Source organism: Dermacentor andersoni, chromosome 1 (assembly GCF_023375885.2).
Source record: "Dermacentor andersoni chromosome 1, qqDerAnde1_hic_scaffold, whole genome shotgun sequence".
NCBI lineage: Eukaryota > Metazoa > Arthropoda > Arachnida > Ixodida > Ixodidae > Dermacentor > Dermacentor andersoni.
The window spans coordinates 137,042,101-137,068,020 of record NC_092814.1 but is presented as its reverse complement, the minus strand read 5'-3'; the positions used below and the strand labels follow the sequence as shown (position 1 = coordinate 137,068,020).

At 45.3% G+C, this 25,920-nt stretch overlaps 1 protein-coding gene across 1 annotated transcript; it reads left to right on the top strand.

Annotated features, from left to right (window-relative positions):
* The first annotated feature begins 21,762 nt into the window (after positions 1-21,762).
* Positions 21,763-25,645, top strand: LOC126545247 (uncharacterized). The gene is made up of 2 exons (XM_050193005.3): positions 21,763-21,847; positions 24,118-25,645. Exons 1-2 carry the CDS (start codon positions 21,836-21,838, stop codon positions 24,973-24,975), a joined length of 870 nt encoding a protein of 289 aa, XP_050048962.1. The 5' UTR covers positions 21,763-21,835; the 3' UTR covers positions 24,976-25,645.
* The last annotated feature ends 275 nt before the right edge of the window (positions 25,646-25,920 follow it).

Genomic DNA, 25,920 nt, shown 5'->3' with positions numbered 1-25,920 from the left:
AAAAGCGGCACTAGGTCAAGACCAACTCTTTTAAAAATGAAGGAAACACTGTGTGTGGGGCGGTAACAATCCACGCCGGGAGGTTGTTCCACTAATGTATTGTTTTAGGGAAAAAAAAGCATTTCTGAACGGGTTTGTTCGACACATATACTCCCGTACTTTCAAAGGATGGTCCCTTCGTGATGAGATGTAGCTAGGTGTATGTATGTAGTTGTGTTTATCGATGCATGTTTTGTCATTTATTATGTTATAGAAGAGACATAATCTGAGATATTTACACCTTGATGAAAGTAATGGTCATCCGAAAGCGTTGATAATTTCGCTTGAGCTTCTGGTGAAGTTGTAATTATCCGTCACAAACTAGGTGGCACGTTTTTGGACACGCTCTAGTTGATCGATATGTACTTTAGTTGTTAGGTCCCAGGTGGTGCAGGCGTATTCCAAAATTGGGGGGCGTACATTTGATAAGTAGAGAGTTTTTTGAAGAACAGAGGGTGCTTTCCTGAAATTACGTTGTAGAAAGTTTAACACGCGACTGGCCTTTGCTGATACCTTATCAACATGATCATTGCAGGAAAGTGTGCTGTTAATGACAACCCCTAGGTACGAATAGTCCGTAACAACACGTAGCAATGTCTGTTCGATTCAGTAATCTGTAAGTAGAGGCTGATTTTTTTTGTATACCTAACGACACTGCACTTTGACATGTTGAGCTTCATTCTTCATTTGCTACATCACTCTATTATTGAGTCCGGATCTTCTTGCAGTTGTTCAGAATCCTTCGTGCGCTTAATTTTGCGATATATACGGCAGTCATCTGTGTACAACCTGATATGACTGTCCATATATTGAGCAAGATCATTGACATAAACGAAGAAAATAAGCGGCCCCAGAACGGAGCCTTGTGGCACGCCCGGTAAGACGGATACATGTGATGATGATGCGCCATCAAGGACGGCGCATTGTTTTCGGCACCAAAGTCGGTTAGGATATATGCTAAGACAGGATAATTTTAGCAAAAAGAGCGAGTGTGTCACGGTGTCAAAGGCCTTGCTGAAATTGAGGAAAATGCAATCGATTTGCCCAGCAGAAGTTAACGTTAACGTGTAAATTCTTTTAGTTGCTTGTCGCAAGAAAACCCTTTTCCAAAACCACGCTGTGTCGGACATGGTTTATTAAATTTGTACAAGTGATATCCTCAAGAGTTTCACAGGGCACACATGTTAAAGAAATAGGCCGCTAATTACAATTCCTCGCTTTGTCACCATTCTTATAGGTGGAAGTAACGTTTGCTCGTTTCCAGTCATCAGGTAATGCCCCTTGCGATAATGATTTTCTGGACATGGCTGTAAGAAACGGACTAATAGAACCAGCACAATTTTTGAGAATGAAATTCGAAACCTTTTCTGGACCTGACGCCGAGTTTGCAGTAGGGTTCTTTAAAAGGGGCGCAATATCCTGTTCGGAAACATCTAACTCGGCGATTTCCGATAACACTTCTGTATTGCAGGTTGCAGTTTGAACAGCTGACGGTACTGAAAACACGGTATGAAAGTACCGGTTAAAACGTTCAGCTATCCAACATATCCGGAATACCACCATGAGTTTTAGTCTTTCTTTTAACGTATTTCCTGACAAGTTTGAGGCTGCTTATCACCTTATTACTTGGGTTACTTAAATATGGGGCGCTATAACGTATAGCTATTCCAAACTTTTCTATTCCAATTCTGCAATCAGCCTATCGCGATTGGTCAAAAACTTTTTTGGACCACTCCCACTTCACCTGTCTGTCACGCGACGTCACGAAAACCGTGATAGCTCCCCATCTCATATGACGTGTACACACTGATTATGCACATTTGACCGAATAAAACAAAAATAGTTATTTCTGGTTCGACGCCTTTTTGCCATTAGCCCTCGGCTATTGGTCAAAAGTTTTCGGCCTACACCCCCTTCACCTGGCTCTCACGTGACATAACAAAACCGCAAAAACTTACTGCGTCAAAGTGACGCGTACGCGTTAAAGATGCATTAATAAGCCGAATAAAACTGAATTTCCTTTTGAATAGCCGCAGGTTGCCCCGTTGCGAAAGGAATAAGATATGGCTGCCGCCGATCGCTCCTGCACTGGCTACTCGCCCCTGCCGGAGAGCATGGGTTTATATGCGGGTAACAAAACTTTCTGCGTGGCCGTGTAACGTTTTTGCGAACTTTCTGCATGTTTACGACCTCGTTCTGCCAACTCTTCTTTCCTGAGGATTCGTTTTAATGTCATTCTTAAGCTTCCGTTGCATGCCGTCGCGATTGTCGACGAGCCACCGCAAGCTAAGTAAGGGAAAGCGGACCAATCGCAGACGCCGTCACCACCCTCTTCATCCGGTTATCGATTTTCAGTGCAGTGGCTCGGCCCTGTCGAATCCCTCTCCACTTGAGCATGCTTCTCGCCTTTTGTGAGTCAATTAGATAAGACAAGACGCTCAGTGCAGGCAATGTTATTCGTTTTTCAAGCAAACAAAAGTGACCTCCCATGTACGAGGGGAGCATTTGACTGGTTTGTTCAGACAACCCTGCGGGTGACCACCCGGTGCTTGCGTCGGTGGTTACGCAAATTTCATGTCAGGAGATTGGAATAAAAACATATTGGAATAGTTTTACGTTATACAGCCCATGCACTCTCTACCTCACGCAAATTTTCGGCTATCTTCTTTCAAAATTTTTTTATCTTTATGTATGTTTCAGCGTCTGTCGTCTGGCAATATTTACGGTATAGACAATGTCTTTTATTTATGAGGGTTCGAATGTCTTTGTTTTGCCGAGGCTTATCACATCGGTGTTTGGCTGATATGACTTGCAATGGGATGAAAGTTTGGGTTAGCGATAACAGTTTTGTCTTGAGTACATTCCACGCGGTATCCACGTCATAACAGAAACATAATTCTTGAAACTCGGAAATGAAAGCGTCAAGATTCCTCGAAATGGAAGCATGGTCCCCTCTTTCATATCAAAACACTTTGCGCGGCACTGAAGCGTTTTGTTGTGCCAGAGCACAACACATTTTAACAACTACAACATCATGATCACTAAGTCCCGGCTCTGTAACAACAAAAAATGCAAGGCTTTGATCATTGCAAAAGATCCAAGTCTAACACGTTTGCTTTGGAACTGCAGAACCTCGTAGAGCCAGCTGATATAAGTGATGAACATTCGCAATTTCTTCGATAGCTCTATGCAACAATGACTCACTGTGGACTACCAGTTTGAAGGGGGTGCACACCACATCTGGCAGGTTAATATCACCGGCAAGTATTACATAAGTTGTGTCGAGAGTTGACAAAATATTGCGTAAACTAAACAAAGGTTGCGGTGTTACATTGCCAGAAGGCATGTAGAAAGAACCAATAGCCACAATGGAGCCATTACTAAGAATTGTTATCACCACACAGTTTCACGTGAGTCACTATCAGTATCGATTTGGACGCTGCTAAGACTGTTGTGGATGAGTGCGAAAACGCCACCGCCGTGAGTCTTGTGGTCCTGAGTCGTCCGGTCAACAGGAAAACTTCATGATCTGTGATGGGGTTATCGCGCCAAGATTCAGTGCCAAAGACTATATGTGGTTCTTTTGTCATTCCTAATAATGAGACGAACTCTGTTTTCTTATTTTTCAAACGGCGACAGTTAACTACAATGGATGTTATTTCCCATTTATTAGCTTCTTTCTTTTTGACGGTACGAGATTCCGCGATGGCGGCTATCTAGAGAAAGGCCCAGAGCTGTCTGCGGTGCTGTTGTAGGCGAAGACATTCATGAATAATTTGTTGAAACAAAGCCTAAAGTCGCCGCCCTTCTCATTGGCATATTTTGTCCGTTTTCGCCTCTCTTGCCTCATCTTGAGTGAATAGTCTTCGCTTATTCCAAATTTGATTCCCTTTAGCTTTCCGGAAGTTTTCAATACACAAGAAAGCGCGCACAAGCCAACATAAACACATCTCACTCGATAATCGCGGAAACTCGCTGTCAAAACGCTGCAGTGAAGAAACGCGGCAGCAGCAGCTGGCCAATTCACCTTCGTGGAGCTGCCCGCATCAACGTGAACTACACCTTGAAAACACAGAGCGGCGTGGACTCTGTACCCGTTACAGATGGCTTTCAAGATATAGCGGCCCGGCAGGGCGTGTGTGACTGCTCGGGACACCCATAGTAGAAGGCCCCCAGAAGCCTTGCGCACGACGGAAGGCGGCACGCTTCCTCCCCGTCTTCCGCCGTTGCGTTCGCGAGATTGAGTCGCGATCACTGGCTCACCCTCGCACGCTTTCACTGGGACATACAGCGCATGGCGGGCGGTGACGATTTTATCGCCAGTGGATATTGTACAGAACGTCACAGCGACGGTGATATCAACGGCAAAAATGCGCCTGGAGGGTCCATATAATTGACATCATCATAACAGGCTTACACATTGTAGTTGACGTGCCTAGGTGAGCACCACGTATCACAGCATGTTAAACAAAAAGTGTTGTGGCGCTTCCTTTGCAGCGTACACAACGTATTGTGTACTACGTATGCATGTGTTGTGTACGCCAAACTAAAAGTGTCTAACATTTAGTTTTCCTATTCCTCATTGTGCGCTCTAGCCCACTGCGTGCGGCATTTTTTCTCAGCCAGAAAAAGGAGACGTAACCAAGGACACCTTTTTTGTATAGCGAGGGTAAATGCCTAAGGGCATACAGGGGGTATGGAATGCGGCCGAATAAGGATGATTAAATGAATGATAAAAGGTTTGTGGATCTATTGAAGTCAAGCAGGAATCGATAATGTGGTCACTGTGTCCAAGCAGTGTAATGGCTACGATTTTGAGGCGAAAGTCCCGCTGCGCGAGATGCCAGAGCCTCGTCGATTTCAATGCAGGGCAAACCCACATCAGGTGGTGGATGTCGGCTTCAGCATTGCGTGACTTGCAGACTTGACACCCAGGGCGGGGATATCACTGGCGAAAGTGCGGCAACTTCTGAGTCACAGCAGGAGTGAGGGCAACCCGGACGCGGATCCTCCGAAGCGCAACCTCCTCTGCACGGGTAAGACCGCGGGGGAGGTTTACCGCACACGGATGTATGAGAGCACGTGTCGGCGCCGGATGTTCACCTTTCTTGTTAAAAGGAGGGTGGCATCATCTAGGTGAAGGATCTGAGGCAGTGACGATGTAGAGGTCGCTAGACGGGTCGCAGAATCCGCACGGCTTTGGAAGCTCAGGTCGCGTGGGATCCACTCGATAGATATTTGCTACGGGATGCGTGCCGCCAGAAAATGGATCTGCTGATATATTTCAGGGCTGCGAATGACGCGTCGCAGGAGCCGCGTCACCTGGAGGGCATCAGTGCGGATGAAAATGCTGACGGTGGGCACCATGGCAAAGGTGGTCACAGAGCACAGCGCTTCGCGATCAGCAAAGAGCTCAGCATAAAAGGAGGAAGGAGGCTCTTGGATTTGAAGCCGGGACGTCTTATTCAGGGCAAGTGTGCAAGCAAGGGCAATAAAGCGCAGTGTTCATTTCACAGCCCCAGATGCTTGCATCAACATAAATTAGGATGGAGCCAAGCGGCAGGTGGGCGTCTTGAGCTATAATTCGGCCACGAAGCGACGCCGACGCGCGAGTTGATGTCGGGTGACGTATATCTATTGGCTTGTTATCGCTCAGTTGTACAAAACTCTAAGGAGAAAGAACTGGCGATGGCGATAGTAGAAGGGAGTGTGAGAAAGCGTAAGCCCTGAGAGTACACGTTGCGTGCGAAAGGCTGGCCTCAAGCCGACGAGCATCACGTCGCTGCTGCACCAGCTGATCTAGTGTGTTCAGCTGAGCATTATCTTGTAGAGCCACGATTGAGGTGATGCGGGGAAGGCAAGTGATTACATACATTGCCTCACGATTAACAGCTTCAAGGCGATTCCATTGTACCTTTGTCAAATGCTGGAATTGGGCTTGTTAAGGAAGGCGTGGTTGCACTACCGCCTTCACGAACTGTCACGCAACATATGAGCGGGCGCCACCCGTTTTAGGAGCAATGCGTCTAATCTGACCCAACGTCTTAATCGCCTGCTTTTTAGCGCTGGAGCGCCAAGAAGTTCCAGTTCTCGACTCGTGGACCATTAAACCCAGAATTTTTATAGTTGAACATTGTTGAAGCGGGGTTCCGGATAGATGAAGACGAATGGGTGTTTCAGAGAGTTTACGCCGGACCGAGCTGTTGGCGACTGACATGTAAGCAGATTTGCTGACGGAAAGCTTAAGGCCGACCGAAGAAGCGTAAGCTGACGTAATATCTAAAGCCGATTGAAGGGCAGCGGCGTGAGCCTGCAGGTCACGATGAGTGCTCCAAACAGCGATGTCGTGAGCGTAGAACAAGAACTTTATGTCAGACACGTCGTGTAAGCGCCATGCAAGCGGGATGAATCAGGTTAATCCGATTAATCAGGTTAAAACGTTTAACCGACTCGCTGACATATTAGCCACACATATATCCACCCAGATATCGTATAACGTGTCAAACAGCAGTATCCACGCCAAACGCGAGAAGGGGGGGAGAGATAGGTTGGCTTTCTAAAGTTTTGCTCAATAAACGACACTCATCGGCCCTATATATGAGGAAGAGCTTCGCTAAAAGCCTTTCATTTCCATTTCTGCAAACGCGCCCTTATCGATCGATCCTCGGCGCCATTCGGTGACGGTTGAATACGGATATACGCTGCCGCAAAGTGATCATGGTTATTGACTTTCTTTTAATTTCATTGTTTCTTTTTTTTCATGGCTGGGGTACACTATAACGCCGAAATAAGGAGCGAGAAGTGCGACGCCTAAAGGAAGAGTAAGTGACTTTAGCGCCATATAGACATCACCTCAGAAAAAGAGCAGCTCCTGCAAAAAATTTAGTTCCATGAACAGACTGACGATGTGGTTTGTTGCTCATATGTGCAATTTTTGACCATTTGATCCGTGTGACCGTTTGATTTTTGACCGTGTGATTTTGATCGTTTTTTGAAGGTGCACTAAAGTACAACACTAAATCAATTTATACTGGAGAATTATTCCTTCAAAACTACCGTATGAATTTTCACTCATTCGCACTCAAACGGTTTTATTAGCGTGGGAAATGAAAAGAAAATTTTCCTTTATTGGTGTTCACACCGAAAGTTTTCTGTCGACCCTTCAGTGTGACGTCACGAACCTCAAAGTAATTTCTCCTATTTGGGCCGTTTCGGTGCCAGCGAAGTTATGAACATTTGCTAGGCTGAGTCCTTGGTTCCTATAGAGGGGAATGTAGTCTTTTTTTACCAATAAACGATTGTCTAGTGCCCGAACAGACGCATTTATAATCTATGACGTCAAGATGAGCTGGTGCGGAAACTGGCGGGAACGACGCCACCGTTCTTTTGTTTTTACGTCATATTTTTAGAGTAGGCGTTTTTCCGTTGTAGAGGCGTTGCTCGCTGTAACAACTGAACTTAATGTACCTTTTTGGTGTCCCGTTAACAGGGATCCCCCAAAATCGGGTGTAGAATGTCCGTAATCAGCCCGGCTAATATATCTAGCTTCTCATTAAAGTGTAAATCTCTCTATATCTAGGACAGTTCTAAACATTAGGAATCTGAATGCGTAAAACATTTTTGCGTTTGTTCACTGCTATTCTTCAAGGAATCAAACCAGTATTTCCTCGGTTGGTACTGTACGCGCCATTCCAGGTAGCATTGGCTCCATACCAAAGCGTCGGTAAAGTAAAGCACCCATTCACGCAGATTGTAGCCCACACGAATGAACCTTATTGGCTAGTTGCTTAAATACCAAACACAAGTTCAGCTCACGATCTCAAGGCACGAACAATGAGCTCTGAAGGCCACCATCTGCAATAACACCACCCAGTCGGCAGCTCTCTGATGAAGCTATTCACTACCACTCCGAATTTTCGGGGCACTGCATGGTGGGCTCGGCGCTTGAAGCTGTCCGCCAAGACGCTGCTCTTGCCACGCTCGCCTTTGCCGATACTGATGTCCCATTCCGACACAGCTATCTTCTCCTCCCCCTTTCATCGCAGAGACGCAGTACCGGAGTAGTGTGCATTAAAAAAAATTTAACAAACGTATTATAAGGCTGGTTCACTAAGTACTAAATTAACTAGTGTCGCACTGACGTATATCACCATTCTTTCGTCCCAAGAACAACCACCAAATGGAACCACGTTCCCTCCACCATTGCTACCATTGCAGATACAGAACAATTCAAGATGGCCTAGAAAAATGCCTGATAACGTTTTTTTCCTGTTATTTGACTGAACACGTTTGTGTCCATACCACTCCTTTCTGTAGTGCCTTCGGACTCTGAAAGTGTTCACAATAAATAAATAAATAAATAAATAAATAAATAAATAAATAAATAAATAAATAAATAAATAAATAAGGACGTGTTCAGGACAACTAAACGAACAGAACCGGCCTTGTCATCAGCAGGGGCGTTACATGCAGGAGGACGAGGAGAAGAAACAAACTTTATTCAATTTTGCAGGGCAGGAGGAGGGGCACCCAACCTAGACGTCAGTAATGATCCCGTCAGTCTTGGCGGCCTCTTCGCCCTGCCGGATTAAGCGTGCATGTTTTTGTGCTTGTGGGTCGGAGCTGCGGAGCGCGGCCCCCCACCCCCGCCCATCCGGGAATTCGACCATCATGGGGGCCGACGGGCAGGCCCAGAGCGTGTGGCTGTTGTCCACCATGTTATTACAGAATTTAGATTTCTATCAATAAATTTGCGGTACGTAGTGATTCATTGTTACCATAGTTGGGAACGTTTGTGTCTGAAGGAGGCGCCACGCAACCACCCCTCTCTTCTTTTTTGACCCGTATGCTGGAGAGTAAATTCTCCTGTTTAGTCTATTATGCTGCGTGATCTCTCTGTAACTGGTCATTCTTTCAAATCTCCCACCTTCCTTCCCTTCGGACGAGGTCGATCCAGAGCCTCGGTCTGTGAGTCCTCGAGTCATCTCGTGTCGTGTGCAGCCTCATTGCCGAGTAAAGAGGAGTGAGCGAGTGCCCAGATTACACGTATACTTCGCTGGTATTTGTATTCAGGGAATATTCTTATTGCTATTTCTGATATGCGCCTTCGTGCAAATTTTCTCACAGCCATCTGCGAGTCGTTCGATGATTATTGGCAGCCAGGGCATGGCTGCTTCCCCCGCCTCTTCTGGGAAGCTCGCTCTCACCGAACCATTGACCTGATGATTCCCTCTGTAGTCCATAACTGCTATAGTCATATTGTCTTTTCCTTTATACATGGCCGCATTTACATAGGTGGTTTCTTGGGAATCCTTAAAGTTCTTATGTATATTTTTGGCTCTTTCTGTTCTCCTTCCTGATGATGTTAAGGACGCATTCTTTTTTTTTTTTTTGGTGGTATTATCATACATTTCCGTATGTTATAAGGGATATCCTTTTTGCAGCCAAATTGGATTTGTGTAGTTAATTCTCAATTCCTCTAGTATATTTTTTACTATATATTTTTTTATTCTGCACCAGTTTTTCATATTGTGCTATTTCCTGAACTTCTATAAGTTCTTTTAAGGTATTATGCACCCCTAATTCAAGTAGTTTCTCATTAGACGCATTTATCGGAAGTCCGATGCCCTGTTTAAAAACTCTCCTAATAATTCCATCAGTATTTTCTTTCTCGGAGACATGGAGTCTGAGGTACGGAATCACATATACAACACGAGTGATGACGAAAGCCTTAACAAGCCTTATCATATTGTTTCCTCCATACCATAGTGCCGATTTGCAATTCCTTTAATTAGGGGCATAATTTATTGCGCACTGTTTTCAAGTATTCTGATCTTTTCTGCATTATGCCCGTTTGAGGTTATTCGGAGTCCTAGAATTCTTATGCTTTCGGTCGTCGGTATTTCCTTATTTCCAACATAATATTATTATTAGGTTTATCCTTAGTACTTTTCCGACCTCTACGTGTAGGGTTGTAGAAAGCGAATTCAGACTTTTCTGGCGAACATTGCAATCCCTTATAAGCGACGCATTCTTCTACAATGTCTACTGCTCCCTGCATAGTTAAATTTATGTGTCCGTTGCTACCTCCTTCCATCCATAGAGTAATTCCATCCGCATAGAGAATATGGTGGAGTCCTGCAATTTTCTTCATTATTGTAGGAAAACCTATCGTCGCCACGTTATTAATTAATTAATTAATTAATTAATTAATTAATTAATTAATTAATTATTAACTAATTTATTTATTTATTTCAAAATACTACAGGCAGCAATGCTGCCCTAGCAGGAGAGGTTTACATCAAGTGCCATGACAAAGATTTCACAAACGAATCCACATTTTCAACAACAGACGCTTGCAGAAAATTCTGCTCTTCAATTATGAGCGGAAAAAAAGACTTCTCAAACATATTGGTCCTCGCAAAGTACGGCCGAATAACATTCCAGTGGTTAATTCTAGAAGACCTGTGTTGTGCGCGGGAGAGATAAGTTTCGCGCGGCAGACCAATTTTGTTCTAATAGATCAAATAAAGCATTCGCAGTCTCGCAATCTTTCGGCGGACACGGAGGGGTTCCAGATTCAGTCGCTGCAACATGTCACTAACATATGAAGAAGACCGATAGTCAGATACAATAAATCGAGCTGGGAGGCGCTGAATTCGTTCTACTTGTGCAATATCTTTAACGTAGTATGGGTCCCATACTGCGGAAGCGTAGTCAATGGCTGGTCGAACCAAAGCGCGGTATGCCTCAAGTTTAACACTTGACGGTGAGTCTTTAATTTCCTGTGCAAAAAGCAAAGTTTATTAAACGCTGTTGTACAAACGTTCTTCAAATGTTTGTCCCATGTTAAGTTGCTTGTGATAGTTAGTCCTAGATATTTGACAGACGTTACTGATTGAATAGTTTTATTAGCAGTGTGGTACGTATGGGACAGTGGCTTTTTCTTTGTGGTTATTGTCATAGCAACTGTTTTATCAAAATTGATTTGCATACCGTTTCGTTCGCACCAGTCCGCGAGTTTACAGAGGCTATTCTTCACTAGTGTTTGGCAGGAGGAGCTATTGACAACACTATACATCACGTAATCGTCAGCGAACAATTTTACTGTAACAGAATGATCGATGTTAGAAGCAATGCCGTTTATATAAATTAAAGACAACCGAGGACCAAGCACGGAACCTTGTGGAACCGCAGATAATACCGGCAGATCAGCAGACCTAACACCCGCACACTCCACAAACTGTGAGAGATTATTCAGATAAGCCTGCAACCACAATATCAATCTCTCAGGAAGCCTTCAGTAATTTGCCTCCAAGTAATTTTGACACCAAAAGACTAACGAACATCTTGTCGGTGTGCTCTGCTCCATATGTCATCATCGGAGATTTTAATGCGCACCGTATGGCATGGGGAAGCACAAGGACAAATGCAAGAGGGCAAAGACTTGCAAACTTCGCCTGCAACCAGGGCCTTTCACTCTTGAATGACGGCAGCCCAACGTTTATATGAGGCGTGAATTATGGCAGCTCTCTTGACCTAGCTTTCGTCTCCAGCTCTTTCACAAGAAGTGTTAAATGGTTTTCAGATATTGAGACACACGGGAGTGATCACATTCCCACGTACCTTGTCATCAAAGGGATGTCCAGCTCCTTCCCACGCAACATCACTCGATTACTAGACTGGACGCATTTTACGTCAACCATGGAAGATGCTTGTCGGGAGGGATTGTCTTCTGGATTAGAGGAAACAATCAAGTCTGCAATGCTACACGCCGCGCGCATGGTCATGGTTTCGTCGAAGCACACGGAATTAGATATAGAGTTGGAGCGACTTCATGCTCTCCGTCGTCGTGCGGAGCGGCGTTAGTGGCGTACAAAATCCATCGAAGACCTTAGGACAGCCAGACGACTACAAAAGAAAATTCAACGTCGCATGGATAAATTGGCATCTCGACGTTGGACAATCTTTTTCCAGTCACTAGACCGCCGAAAGACACTTTCCCACATCTGGAGAACCATACGTGGTCTGCGTTCCCTCCCTGAATAACGCTTCCCATTCAAAGCGCTGGCGCTCTTCCAGAGGCGACTGGCTGCTGATGTTGCAGAAGAGTTCTGTGCAAAGATCGCTGGCCAAGCAACCGGTCCAGGCTTTCCAGCCCCCACTCACATCCCTGTTTCACGTGACTGCCGCATGGATCTTCCTTTCATAATGGAGGAACTAAAAGCGGCTCTTGCTCTATGCAGGCGTTCGTCATCCCCGGGACCAGATGGAATATCCTACCACGCCTTGACCAACCTGAGTGATGGCGCACGGGAAGAACTCTTGCATCTATACAACGTATCTTGGCAAGATGGCATGGTACCCGAAGAATGGAAGACAAGCCGCTTGGTGCCTCTCCTGAAGCAAGGCAAGTCCCCACTTCAGCTCACCTTATACCGCCCAATAGCGCTGGCCAGCTGTGTGGGAAAAATAATGGAAAAGATGATCCTTGCCCGCTTGGAGTGGTACCTGGAACACTACAACCTGTTACCAAATTGCATGGCTGGTTTTCGTCCAGATCGCTCATAAATAGACAGTGTTGTTGATCTCGCTACGTATGTCCAACATCAAAAGTCACGCAAAAGATTATCTGCAGCTTTGTTCTTGGATGTCAAGGGAGCATACGATAACGTATCTCACGAGGCTATCCTCGATGCTCTTGACATGGTTGGCCTAGGTGGTCGCGTTTTCCAGTGGATTTCTCATTACCTTTTTATGAGATCTTTCTTTGTTGTACCGACGATGGTAAAACCGCAAGACACTACACCTGCCGAGGTGTTCCTCAAGGCGGTATACTAAGCCCTACCCTATTTAACCTCACACTCGTTGGTCTTGTTGATTATCTGCCAGCAGCGATCAAGATATCAATGCACGCAGATGACATATATATATGGACTTCAGGTGTGACACGTCCTCAGATACGTGCAAGACTTCAAAAAGCTGCTACTCTGACAACTATATACCTCCGCAACCAAGGTCTTGAAATCTCGTAAGGCAAATGTGCACTGATGACAATTACTCGCAAACCTATGACACCCTACGCCATATCAATAAATGGACATATAATTTCTTACGAGAAGACTCACAGATTTCTTGGAATAATCATTGATAGAGATCTCTCATGGAGCCCACACGTGACCTATTTGAAACAGCGTCTGACAGCAATCTCCCAGCTCTTCAAGTTTCTGGCTGGAAAGACTTGGGGAATGTCAGTGCATGCAATGTTGGAATTGTACAGGGCTCTTTTTCTGGGCTTCTTGAGATACAGTTTGCCCGCACTGACTAACACTTACCAGACAAATCTTCGTGTTCTAAAGGCGATTCAAGCTCGGGCTCTCAGGGTATGTCTTGGTTTGCCAAAATGCACATCGACAGTAGCGACTATTGCGATCACTCGGGACCAACCCATAAAAACACAGATTGCTGTGCAAGTGTTGAGAGTTCACATTAGGCACGTTGCCTATGCCCGTTCCCACCATCTGGCAACACTACCGTCAAGAAGGCCGCAGGCATCATTTTGTACTAAAATTTCCGGATTATTACACTTGCCTTCCATCAGGCTTCACCCCCGCAACTAAGCCATCGATTCCTCCATGGTGTTTGTCTCGACCTACAGTGCACCTCACCATACCAGAAATCAGGAAAAAATATGAGCTGTCATCACCTGCTCTAAAACAACTCTGCTCCTTTTGCACGAGAGGTACGCCGACCACGTACATATTTATACTGATGGATCGGCAACTCTCCAGTGTTCCTCCGGAGCCGTGGTTTTCTCAGCGAAAGCCACCACCATCAGTTTCAAGACATATCACCCAACGACAGCGATGGCTGTGGAACTTTCAGCTCTTCGCGCTGCCCTTCGTATCGTCAGCCAAGAACAACCTCGAAGATGGTCAATATTCAGTGACTCGAAGGCAGCACTGCAGTATTTGCTATCAGCGCTGCCACATGGACCACACGAACAGCTGGTATTCGAGATTGGAGAACAAATCCATACCTTGACTGAGAAAGGACACCACGTGACATTTCAGTGGCTTCGAAGTCACTGTGGAGTCATAGGGAACGAACACGCCGATAACGCTGCTCGGTCGGCTCTTCAAGGGGACAAAGAGGAGCCGACACCATTATCAAGGACAGATGCCACTAGCAAACTTTGACTGCTCAGCCGTGATATCACGTTCTCCTTGTGGAACGCAGGAAGTTTTCAAAACAACCGACTCCACAATCTTGACTCCTCTCTACGCCTTTGCATTCCAGCTGGACTCTGCCGTCGCGAAGCTACCCTGCTTTGTCGAATATGGCTAGGGGTGGCGTTCACCAAGTCTTTTGCTTTCCGAATCGGATGGGCCGACGACTCCTCGTGTGATGACTGTGGTGACGGGGAGACTCTTCAACACCTTCTCTGTGACGGTCCTCGCTATAATTCACAGAGACGATCGCTCGCAAACGCGATAGCGCGCTTTGACCGAACACCTCTAACAGAGGAACTTATTTTAAAATGCCGTCATCACAAGCCATCGCAGCAGAGGGCAACGAGAGCGCTGTTGCAGTCTTTAAGGGCAACAGAATTGGACAAGCGGCTGTAGCATGAACAGATGGTTCATAGTGCTGCAAGTGCTACTGTGCTGTGCGTTGACAGTGACCGACTGTGATTGTATGTCTGTGCTCCTTTCTTTCTGTATCTCTACTTTGTTATCACTTTACCTCCCCCTCTTTCCCCAGCGTAGGGTAGCAAACCGGATCTTCCCCTCTGGTTAACCTCCCTGCCTTTCCCCTTTCCTCTGTCTCTCTCTCTCTCTCTATCTCAAGAAGCCCGGCATCCCGTAATCTGTCAATGAGTAAAGTGTCTGACACACGATCAAAAGCTTTTGACATGTCAAGAAAAACCGCATCTATCTGCCTACAATTATCTAGAGCTGAAGCAAAATCATGTATAACCGAAATTAATTGTGTAGTTGTTGAGACAGTCTTCCGGAAACCATGCTGATACTCAACGAGGAATTTTTTTTTATTTAAGGTTATATTTTTTTAATTTAAGGATATATGGTGAGCTATACCATGTTCAAGCAATTTACTGCATGTGCTTATTAGAGAAAGTGGTCTGTAGTTACAAGCTGTTCGTCTGTTTTCTGATTTAAATACGGGAACTACTGTTGCCGTGAACCAATCTGCGGGTAAGAAGCTTTGGTTGAGTGATGCGTTAAACAGAGCATAAAGGTAATGTGACGCAATCTCTGAGTACCGTACAAGGAAGGCATTCGGTATGCCGTCAGCGCCGCTTGACTTTTTCATTTTTAGATTTAAAAGAAGAGAAAGTATTCCTTCGCGACCAAGAGCTAGGTGAGGCATTGAGTTTGCAACAGGCGGTAGGTCAGAGTATTGCGTTCGTAAATATTCAGCATTTAGTCTTGTAAACGCTTGGTGAAAAATAGCGTTGAATTGTTTACAATTAAAGTAAGGTTTGTACACATGTTACTATTAATCTTTAGATAATTCACACGCGGTTGGGAGCCTGGCAAGTAGCGCCAGAATTTCTCAGGAGATTCCTTCAAGAAAGCTGTAAGAGTTTGGCCATAAAATTTACTACGCGCAAGCTTCAATTTAGTGACCAGCTGTTCTTGAAGGGCGTTAATGCTGACGTAGTTTTACCCTTCCTTTTTCGTTTAATACGCCGCTTTAGATGGATTATGTCCCGAGTAATCCATGGGTTCCGACGCTTTGTAATCTTTCTACGCAAAGGAACAAACATGTCAATGCATGATGACACAAATTTTTTGAATTCGTTCCAAAGATGACAAACATCGCCACCATGCTCAAAATCAGAAAGCGAGAGATGCATTGCATCTAGTACCGATTCATCATCTGCAGCAGAAAAGTTCATTCTTGTAGGAAAACGTACCATCGCCACGTTAAAAAGAAAGGGGAACAGTACCGAACCTTGCGGCGTTCCTCTACTACCTCGGCTAAACTCTTGGAATTCTGTCCCGCCTAGAATTATTTTTGCAGTCCTGTCAGAAAGAAGGTCTTTGAAATAATCGTAAACTCTTCTTCCTACCCCTAATTCTTGAAGATTTTCAAGTAAAGCTGTATGTATTGTATTATGAAAAGCTTTCTTAAGATCTAGGCCTACCATAATCTCAGTATTATGTGTCGCCACTCCTGCATCGATTATTTGATGTTTGATCAGAAGCATAATATCCTGTGTGAAGAGTTTTGCCCTGAAGTCTACCATAGTATGGAGAACAAGTTCATTTTCTTCCGTATAATTGGTCAGGCGCGTTAGAATGACGTGCTCTAATAATTTCCTTATATACGATGTAAGGGAAACTGTAGATGCATTACGTATTTTTTTTTCGTTTATTACCGAATACAGCAAAGCAGGTATCACAGGGGCTCTTGTGTGGTCCTTCCAGAGCCTAAGTATTGCGAGAAAGAGGCTGATCGAAAAGGAATGTTTCGCAATAACCCTCGGGGGGAGATGGGGGAGAGGGGCTGAGAACAGCGCGGAATGGGATCAGACGCCTTCTCCTTTTTTGACACCGAATGGGTCGAGCTGCCGTAGCCACGCGGATACGTGGTCATTTTGCGCATGTGACCCGGAAAGAGGCGTTCACGGAAAGGAATTGGCGGCTCACCTTCTAGGAAGTGTGATTAGTTCCACTTCGTTTAAGCAGATTGGGGCTTCAGTTGCTTTTACTGAATCACTTTAAAAATTATTTAGCCGTTTTTAGCGTTTTTTTTTAGCTTGTTGGCGTGTAAATTGCGAAATCGCAGTTTGATGCATGTTTGCGTAGTAAGAAGTCATTTCGCACGGTAAGAATTATTGCTTGCCTTTACTGCAGCATTCGATCAGGAGCGTACCTTTTGTTGGAGAAAATTGGAAGAACTCAAAGGATACTACTGGCAATTTTACCGCTAGCGAGTGTTGGTGTGAATGTCGACTGCTTCTTGACCATGTTCGGGGAAAGTTAGTAATAAATCCATGTATCTGCCAAAGGCACAACAATAATTCCATCTAGTAGGTGTACATTGAACTTTAACTAACACGATTATAAACAGACAGCTTGTTTGAAACTGTCGATTTGTTTTATGCAATTTTCGATTATGCTTCTTTGTATACCAGGGCTCCCATGTCCACCGCACACTCCACAGTTATTAATTCCGTGGGTCACATTATACTACTGAGCACGACAATAATCTAGCATGCAGCCAACTCATGAAGTAGCTGGAATTACTTTACAGCTGAATTGAATTATTAGTTTGTTTAACATCCCAAAGCTGCACAGCTGGCTATGAGGGACATCGTAGTGGAGGGCTCAGGATTAATATTTGACCACGTAAGTTTTTAACGTAAGTTTTTAACATGCATCTAAATATAAGAATAGAAGGGTTGTTTTTTTTTTGCATTTTTCTCCAGCCAGGCCAGATATGGAACTTATGACCTCGTTCTCAGTAGCGCGGTTTCTTTAAAGTCAGCCTCTCAATCTTAGGCAACTAATTCATTCGTTCATCAAAAGAATTACAGCAAACAACAACGTATTGGAACATTTGAGAAGCACTGCAGCTACTTACATAAATAAATCACCTTTATTTACGTTCTTTTCCATCTTTATTGCAATATTTTGGAAAAGGCGGCCAATGTAAATTATTAAAACGTATGTGCATGGAACTGTCTGGAAAAATATTTGCGCCACCTGCATAAACTTTAGTCAGTGTTGAACTTACATGTGGATCGTCATCGAATCCTCGCGCACAGAAGTACTGCATATGCAATTTGCTGGCCGTGCGATTCATTGCAGTTCCGCGATATGACGCTGGTGTGTGGGTTCCATCAGCGATCCGGCTCTTATTAATGCAGCTTTTATTGGCGCTTTTACAGCGTTGTTTTAGGCATGAAGTTTTGATAGTTAACTTACATCACTAATCTTTTCTTTGTTAATTCACTGTAACTTTACTAAGTTCCAACCCATCAATTCTGTCCCTAAATTCCGCTTTCTGTTAGCAACGGAGGCAGGTAAACTAACGTTATATAACAGTGATGTTGAATATAGTAACAATCTTCTCTTTTATGTTTGATACCATGATACCAGTTTTCATTAACAGAAACTGGACCCATAACGTAGTGTGCCTTATGTGGGCAAACGACGTTAAAACTTATTTGGTTGCACAACGCATCAAGTGCGCTTTCAGTGAAGCTATTATGGTGATTGGCTGTAGGCATTGAATTAAACAATACACAGTAAAATCTTTCTGATCTCCTTGAAATTTGAACTTTCAATATTTCGCTTAGGCGCAATTGAGTTGCTGGCGTTTTCTTTTCTCTTTTATCGAGTTGCTCTTTTTTTTTCCCTTACACACTGCTTGGTTCACATTTAGGTATTCGTATTTACTAAACACGCTGCATACATTATTGAATCAGTTGAAATTGTTCAAACATGCTTCCGCAAAGGAGTCAGTGTTGGTCCATGTTATATTAAGGAAAAAAATAAGTAATGCGCCGACCAGATCGTCTGTTTGCTGCTGGTTGTGTAACGAGCAACATCCCGTTACAGTTACGACAGTCTAACACTTTCAGTTTCCGTGATTACCCACCGCGGTAGCCTAGTGGCTAACGCGTTATCCTTCCGAGATCAAGGTCACGGGTTCGATCCTGGCCGTGGCAGTCGCATTTAAACTGGTCCGAAATGTAAGGGCGATCCTGTCCTTATATTTAGCTGCACGTTAAAGAAACCCAGGTGGTCCAACTGAATCTGGCATGCCCCACTACAGGGCACCTCTTTATCAGATGTTGACTTTAGCACGGGAAATACCAGAATTTATTTCAAATAAATTTGAGTTTCCGCGACTGCAGGCCGGTTGCTTCCCCTTCGAACACAGATTTTAAGTTGAAAAAAGTAGTAGTGCCAAGAACTCGAAGCTACAACTGGTCATTTAAGATTTTCGATGCCTTGATTTAGGCGCCTACATGTGGGGGAATTAACGCGAGCGGACGTATGGTTGACATTTATTTCAAACGCTAAGTAAGGTGCCGAATACATTTTTTATGTTTCAGCTCTAGACGCAGGGTGTTGTAAAGACGTGGATGCTGTCATATGGGAGCCAAGACATGATGGCGCTCTGCGTTCCCAAATAATGACGTGGAAGAACCGTTTGCATTTGCGTAAGGTCTGCATGCTAGTTTACACCGATAGTCAAAGAGCAGCTGCACGGTGGATACCTTACAGTGGTCCCATTGTGAATGTTGAGTTGAGAAGATGTCCGTAACAGTCGGATACATTTTGTAAATTTTGTTGAGCAGCTCGTTGCAAGAACTTTAGTAATTGCTTCAGTAAAGAGTTCAGCGCTCATGTTCTCGCACACAAATGCTTTTACAGGACGCATGCGTGCAATCCACGGACCAGAAAGATGTCCAAGCAGTGATGATGATGATTATGAACCTCTTTCATAGCTCGTATCCACTAAGGCCAAGAAGCGGGCAGCAAGAGCAGCTCTTCAGTGCCAATCCAATAATATGTTGGTCATCTGCTTCACTCATAACCGTATACAAGTAGGCTGTATTCAACGGGAGCCAAATGCATCTTTGTAGCGTTCCTGAATGGTGTCACGTTCACGATAAATACGCGCACAAGGGGCAACGTTCTGATATTCAGGCGTTGCACTTTCTTTCGCATCGCGGCCGGCTTCCTACCCGTAAGTTGAAAATAGGACACGAACCCGAGCTACACGTCAAGTTCGGTGAAATCAGAATTTGCGTACTTGGCGCAAACAGATACAAAGGAAGAAAGGAGGGTAAAAAAAAGACGAGAACCGGTGGCTTCACAATGCGCCACGTAGCCTGAAACACAAAGTTTCAACAACAACAAAAAAAAAGCAAGAAAACACTGCGACCTCGTGTTCTATTTTCAAATGTTATCACCGGCCACTTCAGGGAGGAGGCCGGCGAGAAACCTTCGAGAAGCAAGCAAATGTGCCCCGACGCGGTACACCTCGTTGCGACGAGTGCGTAGCCAGAGCGGAGAAGCCGTACCCTCCCTCATTCCCATGCGCACCTTGGAAAAGGAGCTCGGAAGTCTTCGCGGGCGGCCTTTAGTTCCTGAATCGGCCAAGCCCAATCGCTGGACAAAGCATAAGACACAAAACATAAACTGAAATGGCCTGACTTGACGCTTAACAAATCATGCATTAAATAACAGACGTGTCTAGCAAGAGAAATTGAGGCCAAGGTAGGCCAACTTGGCGCTACGACACAGCGGGCGCTAAGTTGATGGAAAGAAGCTTGACGGGTGTTAGGTTGCGCTTAAGGTCGTGCCTTCTTTCGTTGCTCTCTTGTGTCTTTTCTCCGCCACCGGTGGTTTCCTGTGTTTACGCTTCTCGGCGTCTTTATTCTCTGTCTGTGAAGTCGTGTCACATTAAAAGCGAACATTATTGCTTTTTTTTCTTCTCGAAAAGAACGACACTTCGGTAGAAGCGAAGGGCAGACCGCACAGTAACTCCAGGACAAAACGTAGAGAACACGTGATTAGCAACGCTGCAAGTGCAAGAAGTGAGATGAAGCAGTTGGGGGGCCTGCTGCTGCGGACCCGAAAGGATTCGATTACCGGCCGTCCGAGGGGCATCTATTGACCCAGTTTTCCTGCTGCGAGCGGCACGCCATGAGCTCGGAGCACATCGAGAGCGCAGAAAGCGCGGTGCCGTTACGCAGCCGTCCGACGCGATAGGACTGCGCGGTACCGCAATTAGCAGGCGCTCACTCTGGAGAAGGCAGCCTCGGCCCGCACGAGGCGGTTGCACGTGCACACGAGCGCGGCGTGCTAGACGCACTTGTGTAACTACAGTAGTGGTCCAATCCGAGAACACGCCTTATTCAAGAAGGATGATATATCTGCTTCGTTCTCGTGGGGGCCTACTCCCCCGGAGGAGAAATTACTCATGGTGACGCTGGGGAGCAGAAGGGGGAAAGACGAAAGCGGGCGCTGCGGACCGGCTCCGCACCTGGCCACGCGGCGTGTGATGCGCTCCGCCGTAAGGCATGTCCTGGTGTGCTCGTGCAAGGTGCTGAGGGGAGTGCTGTGGACGGTCCCGTATCTTGGCCTCGAATCTACCGAAAACTGAGAGTCTCCGCACAGACGTACGTGCAGCCACGCAGCTGCAGCTACGCAGCTGCTCGTCTTTCATTTTTGGAGGCCCCTTGTTTTCGTTTATTTTTCTTGTTTCGGCTTTGTGCGGCGAGTGCGTGTGTGGGTGCGTGCGTGCGTGCGTGCGTCCCAGGTTTCATATCCTTTGGAGGGGCGATGCGCGCTAAGTGGAAGGGTATCTGGAGCGTTCTGCGATTAGAGTCCTCGGCAGGCCCGTTTGGCTGGCCGTGCATTGTGCAGCCCCGATGAAGCGGAGAGTGGGAAGCGCACCAGGCATCGCTGCACAAACAATAAAGCGCGATGAACGAGATCGAGGGCGAGGGCGCGAGAGAAGTGCCCAATCGGGCTAGGATTCTTTACACGTCTCGCGGCAGTTTCTTGGCCAAAGTACGACGAACTTGAATCGAAACAGATCGAGGTGCGCTGCCGCGTCGCCACTGGAGGTCGAGGTTAGTGGGCGAGGAGGAATAAAAATTGTGTAACAAAGTCAGACGCAGTGCGCCGTCTCCGTTGGGAGGAGAGAACGCGAGGTATAAAAGCGGCACGGATCCGGCCTGTTGCGCATCATTTGAACTTGTGGGATTCTTGAATAGGGGATTGCCGATCGCTCCTGCTCAGACATGCACGCCCTGGTGAGTCGCGGTTCAATGCTCCAGCGCTGGCGGGGCCCGTTCGCGAAGCGGCGGCTACGCCCGCCGTCTGCGGTGAAGGCGTGTTTCGAACACTGCGGACTTGCCGGCGGGTTTAGCGAAAATCTACGATCTCGGTGGTGGAACCGCAGTCGTGTTTGCATTATTGCTTTCATCTTGTCGTCATTGTGATGGTTACCTTTAAATTTTTACGAAAATAGATTGTTTGTCAAAAAGAGTTGTCTAAGTCATGACCTAGACGAGGACAACTCTTATTGCATGAATTACGGAAGCTATTTATTTCAAACGACATGGCGCAATCCTCGAAGCTATAATTGCTGAAACAGTATAGATGTATCTGCTAGTTACAATTGACTTCCTATTCAGCTTTAAGTTTTTGTCTAGAATGGTGAATTCATGCTCAAGCATTGGATAATTGGTGCCGTGTAACTTGTATTTCTTTTAAGGGGTGCCCTATTAAAGTCATGATAAGCGCAAGTAACGCCAGTTCCTGATTTATGCTAAGCACGTCAAATACTTCTAGCGCACGCTTCGGCTTGTAATTAGAAGCCACGGTCGTGACCTAGGGCAGCATATTATGGGATAGTTATTTCATTTCGGTTTCACTTAATTTCGTTTCCAGAACTTATTTCAAAAGTGTCGCCACGTTCACACTTTTACTCAAATACTGTCAATGATCCTACAGCACTGTGGCGATCACCTCACGTTACCGCTTATGGCCTTAGTACCTTAAATTCTGGGGTTTTGCGAGCCAAAACCACGATATAATTAGGAGGCATGCCGTTGCGGGGGTCTGCCGATTAATTTCGACCACCTGCGCTTCTTTAACATGCACCCAATATACGGTACTTTGGCTTTTTCTTGTCTTTGCCCCTATCAAAATGCGGCCGCGGTGGCCGGGATTTAATCCCGTGCTATCGGGTTTCGCAGCACAACACCATAGCTACTACGCCACTACGGTGGGTCTGGTGGCTTTGTTGTACTGCTCGCTGCACAGATGTATACTAATAACAATGCGTCGTGCGTCCTTGCGGGAAGCAAAATATTCCGTAAACTTTCCTCTTGAGTTGTTAGCCTGCGTAACCTACTAGACGTATATATCATGTGGAGGAATATGACTTGGGCAATGAAATGTAATCATAAAGTGTTTTATTCTATGTAGTTGGCTAAACAGCCTCTCGTGTGCTGAGAAAAAAAAAAAAAACACTAGGTTAGTGGCGAGGAGGAATACACGTTGAGAAAACCTGCGGTTATTTCAGTCGCTTTGCGTTTCTTTAGTACTTAATCTATAACGTGAACGCTCTTCTGCTCTCGCCAATAAGTGGCTCCACCAAAGCGCAAATGATCCAAGAAATTAAGGAAGTGTCAAATTGTGTGCTAGACTTCTAGTGTTCGTGCAGACATTATAAAACTACCTTACAGAGGCGATTAAAACGAAAGTTAGCTGATGCCTTTGATTCTATCAAAGCGACCTCAAAATTTCTAGAAGGAAATATAAGAATTATTGCATACGCCTTGAATAGCCAACGAGTGAATTATCTCCCTCTTTCGTCATCCCTAACTGTACCCAAAATGAGCCCGAGGTATGTACTTTACTATACACGGTTATTGCACGAGGGACTGTGAATGTACGTTAAAGCAATTATGCGACAACACACAGAGCATTCATTGCGGTTGTTTCATGAATAGGGCGATAATAGTTAAAAGAAAAATAGAAATACCGCTTTCCTGTTTCTACGATCAGCACTTATTCGCACATAAAGTTTTGCGCCAATTTTTATACAGGTTTAATGAAGCTTGGTATAAACAAAGCATTAAAGGCCGAAGAAATTAAAAGAATTTCGGAAAAAGCTCCATTAGCATCGCCTGTGCCCTGTTATTATGAGCCATTCAGGATATTAACTTATGATATTCCATTTAAAATCCTGATGATTTCTTACAGAATTCGCTTGCTTCTTTTCTTCTTCTTTTTGTGCAAGCACACATTGGGGTGTCACTGCAGCATATGACCATGCGAAAATGCTACGGTAATGGCACGATAGGTCTGAAGCACCATTGCTTGATCTACTATGCTACACATGTGTTTACCCCTATGAAACACTAAAATATCATCTTTGCATTCACGAAATGGTCTGATTTTACACTCAGCTGGATGAGAAGTAGGCTGCTTCAACAAAAAACGAAAGGAAATGGCTATATTTATCTACATTTTCTTTGGCACAGTGTATGATGTTTCGCCGGTTTTATTGCAGGTGAAAGCAGTTCTTCTGTGTGCGACATTTAGCCTTTGCCTGGGTGGTACACCACGCCTTGGTAGCAGAGCCTTAGTACTGTTCAAGAACCTCCCTAACCAGAAGCAGCCACAACCTAACCACCAGCAGCAGCAAGCTCCAGCCAATGGTTACGGACACGCCATGATCCCTCCCGTATATCCGATGAGTCCCATGTTCCCAAGGGGCCCGGTATTTCCTCATCCGCCTCCTTTCATGCAGCATGTGCATCCGTTCTTGCCTTACGGACCACACATGCAGTCGATTCAGCCCATCCAGATGTTCCCAATCCATGGGCCGGGCATGATACAGGCACCCATGCCACTGCCACCGCCCATCCACCCCTTGGTCACTCCCATCCAGATCCACAGCCTAGCAGGCAGTACGGGCGGAAATGTGGCGGCAGGACTAGCGGCGACTCTCCCCACCAGCTTGGCGAGTGCAATCGCCGGAGGAGGCACCATTTCAGCTGGCCCCACATACCTGATCCAAGAGCTGAGACACCACAACACGCCATCCAGCAGCACTAAGACCCAGACGAACCACAACTCAGGAAGCAGCAATCTGAACACGCAATCACCGGAAAAAATTCTCTTCCTCAAGGATCTTAAGGCGTTCAGTGCACCACTTCCGGCGGCGAAAAACAAGAAACTTATGCTGCCGACTCCGCAGGATTCGTTCAAGAATTTTGGCCCCGAGATCTTACCACCCATAGTGCTCAACGCCAATACACTCGCCCAGCTTGGTTTGGGTGGTCTGTCGGGCCCAGTCACCGGTGGCCTCTTGCAAGACGGGGGGCCAGACGGTCTACATCTCAAGGGAGGGAACGCCATCTGGTGATGGCGTCAGATGGACGTAACAGCGCGTGGATTTCGTCGATCTGCAAGTATGTGTGTCTAGTCTCGTCCAGGTCACGTCCCAGAAATGTGTTGGTATTTATGGCACTTCCTCTAGTGTCCTTTTTGCAGTGGCAAGTTAAAATTGGGGTAAGCTCACACAGGGTTATCCGTGTGTTACTATTGGGCAACAGCTGCGGAATAATTTAAGAATGGTTTGTCTCCACAGTCGTTGTCGTTGTGTAAAGTGAAGACGTACTGTGTGAGACAAGGTGTGAACTATCTCGTTACTGCAAAAATAACTTGACACTTTAATGTGCTGTCTTACGTGTTTACTTGACCAAACATTCTGCTTCGCTTGGTCTTCTCGTCTACATCGCTTAGTCGTGTGGGGCAGGTTATCGTCATTTCAAGAAAGATGTGTTACTTATACCAAAAAAATCACAAAAATTTCGCCTGCAACATTTTAACACTGTTTAGAGACCGAAAGGCTTAGTGTACATAAAAGTAATTTTTCTCATTTTCATTCTGTTTTAGTTTGAAGAGCTGGACTCAATCTAATGAGTATTTTTTACACTTAGCGTTGAGGTCCTTTGACTCCTATTGAAGGACTACGTTGTAACAGGGTGTATATACTGATATTCTGTAAATAAAGAATGATTTTTTTCAATAAATGTCAGTGATATCAAAATTCTGAACATGCTTTTTGATGTATCAGCGAAGGCGGTATCCTGCAGGTAAGTTTCCTTCTTTTTTTTGCTTTTCAGGTATCTATGAAACTGCACTTTTTATCCAAAGTTCATAGTTCTATGCAAAGTTTTTATGCAAAAGTTCCTTGAACAAGTCAAAGGTAGCTCATTGCTTAAGTAGAAGTTATTTCAAGGAAGATCCGAAAATACGACATTGCTGCAACTGAAGTCACTGAATTTCATGTTTATTTTTTTTTAAA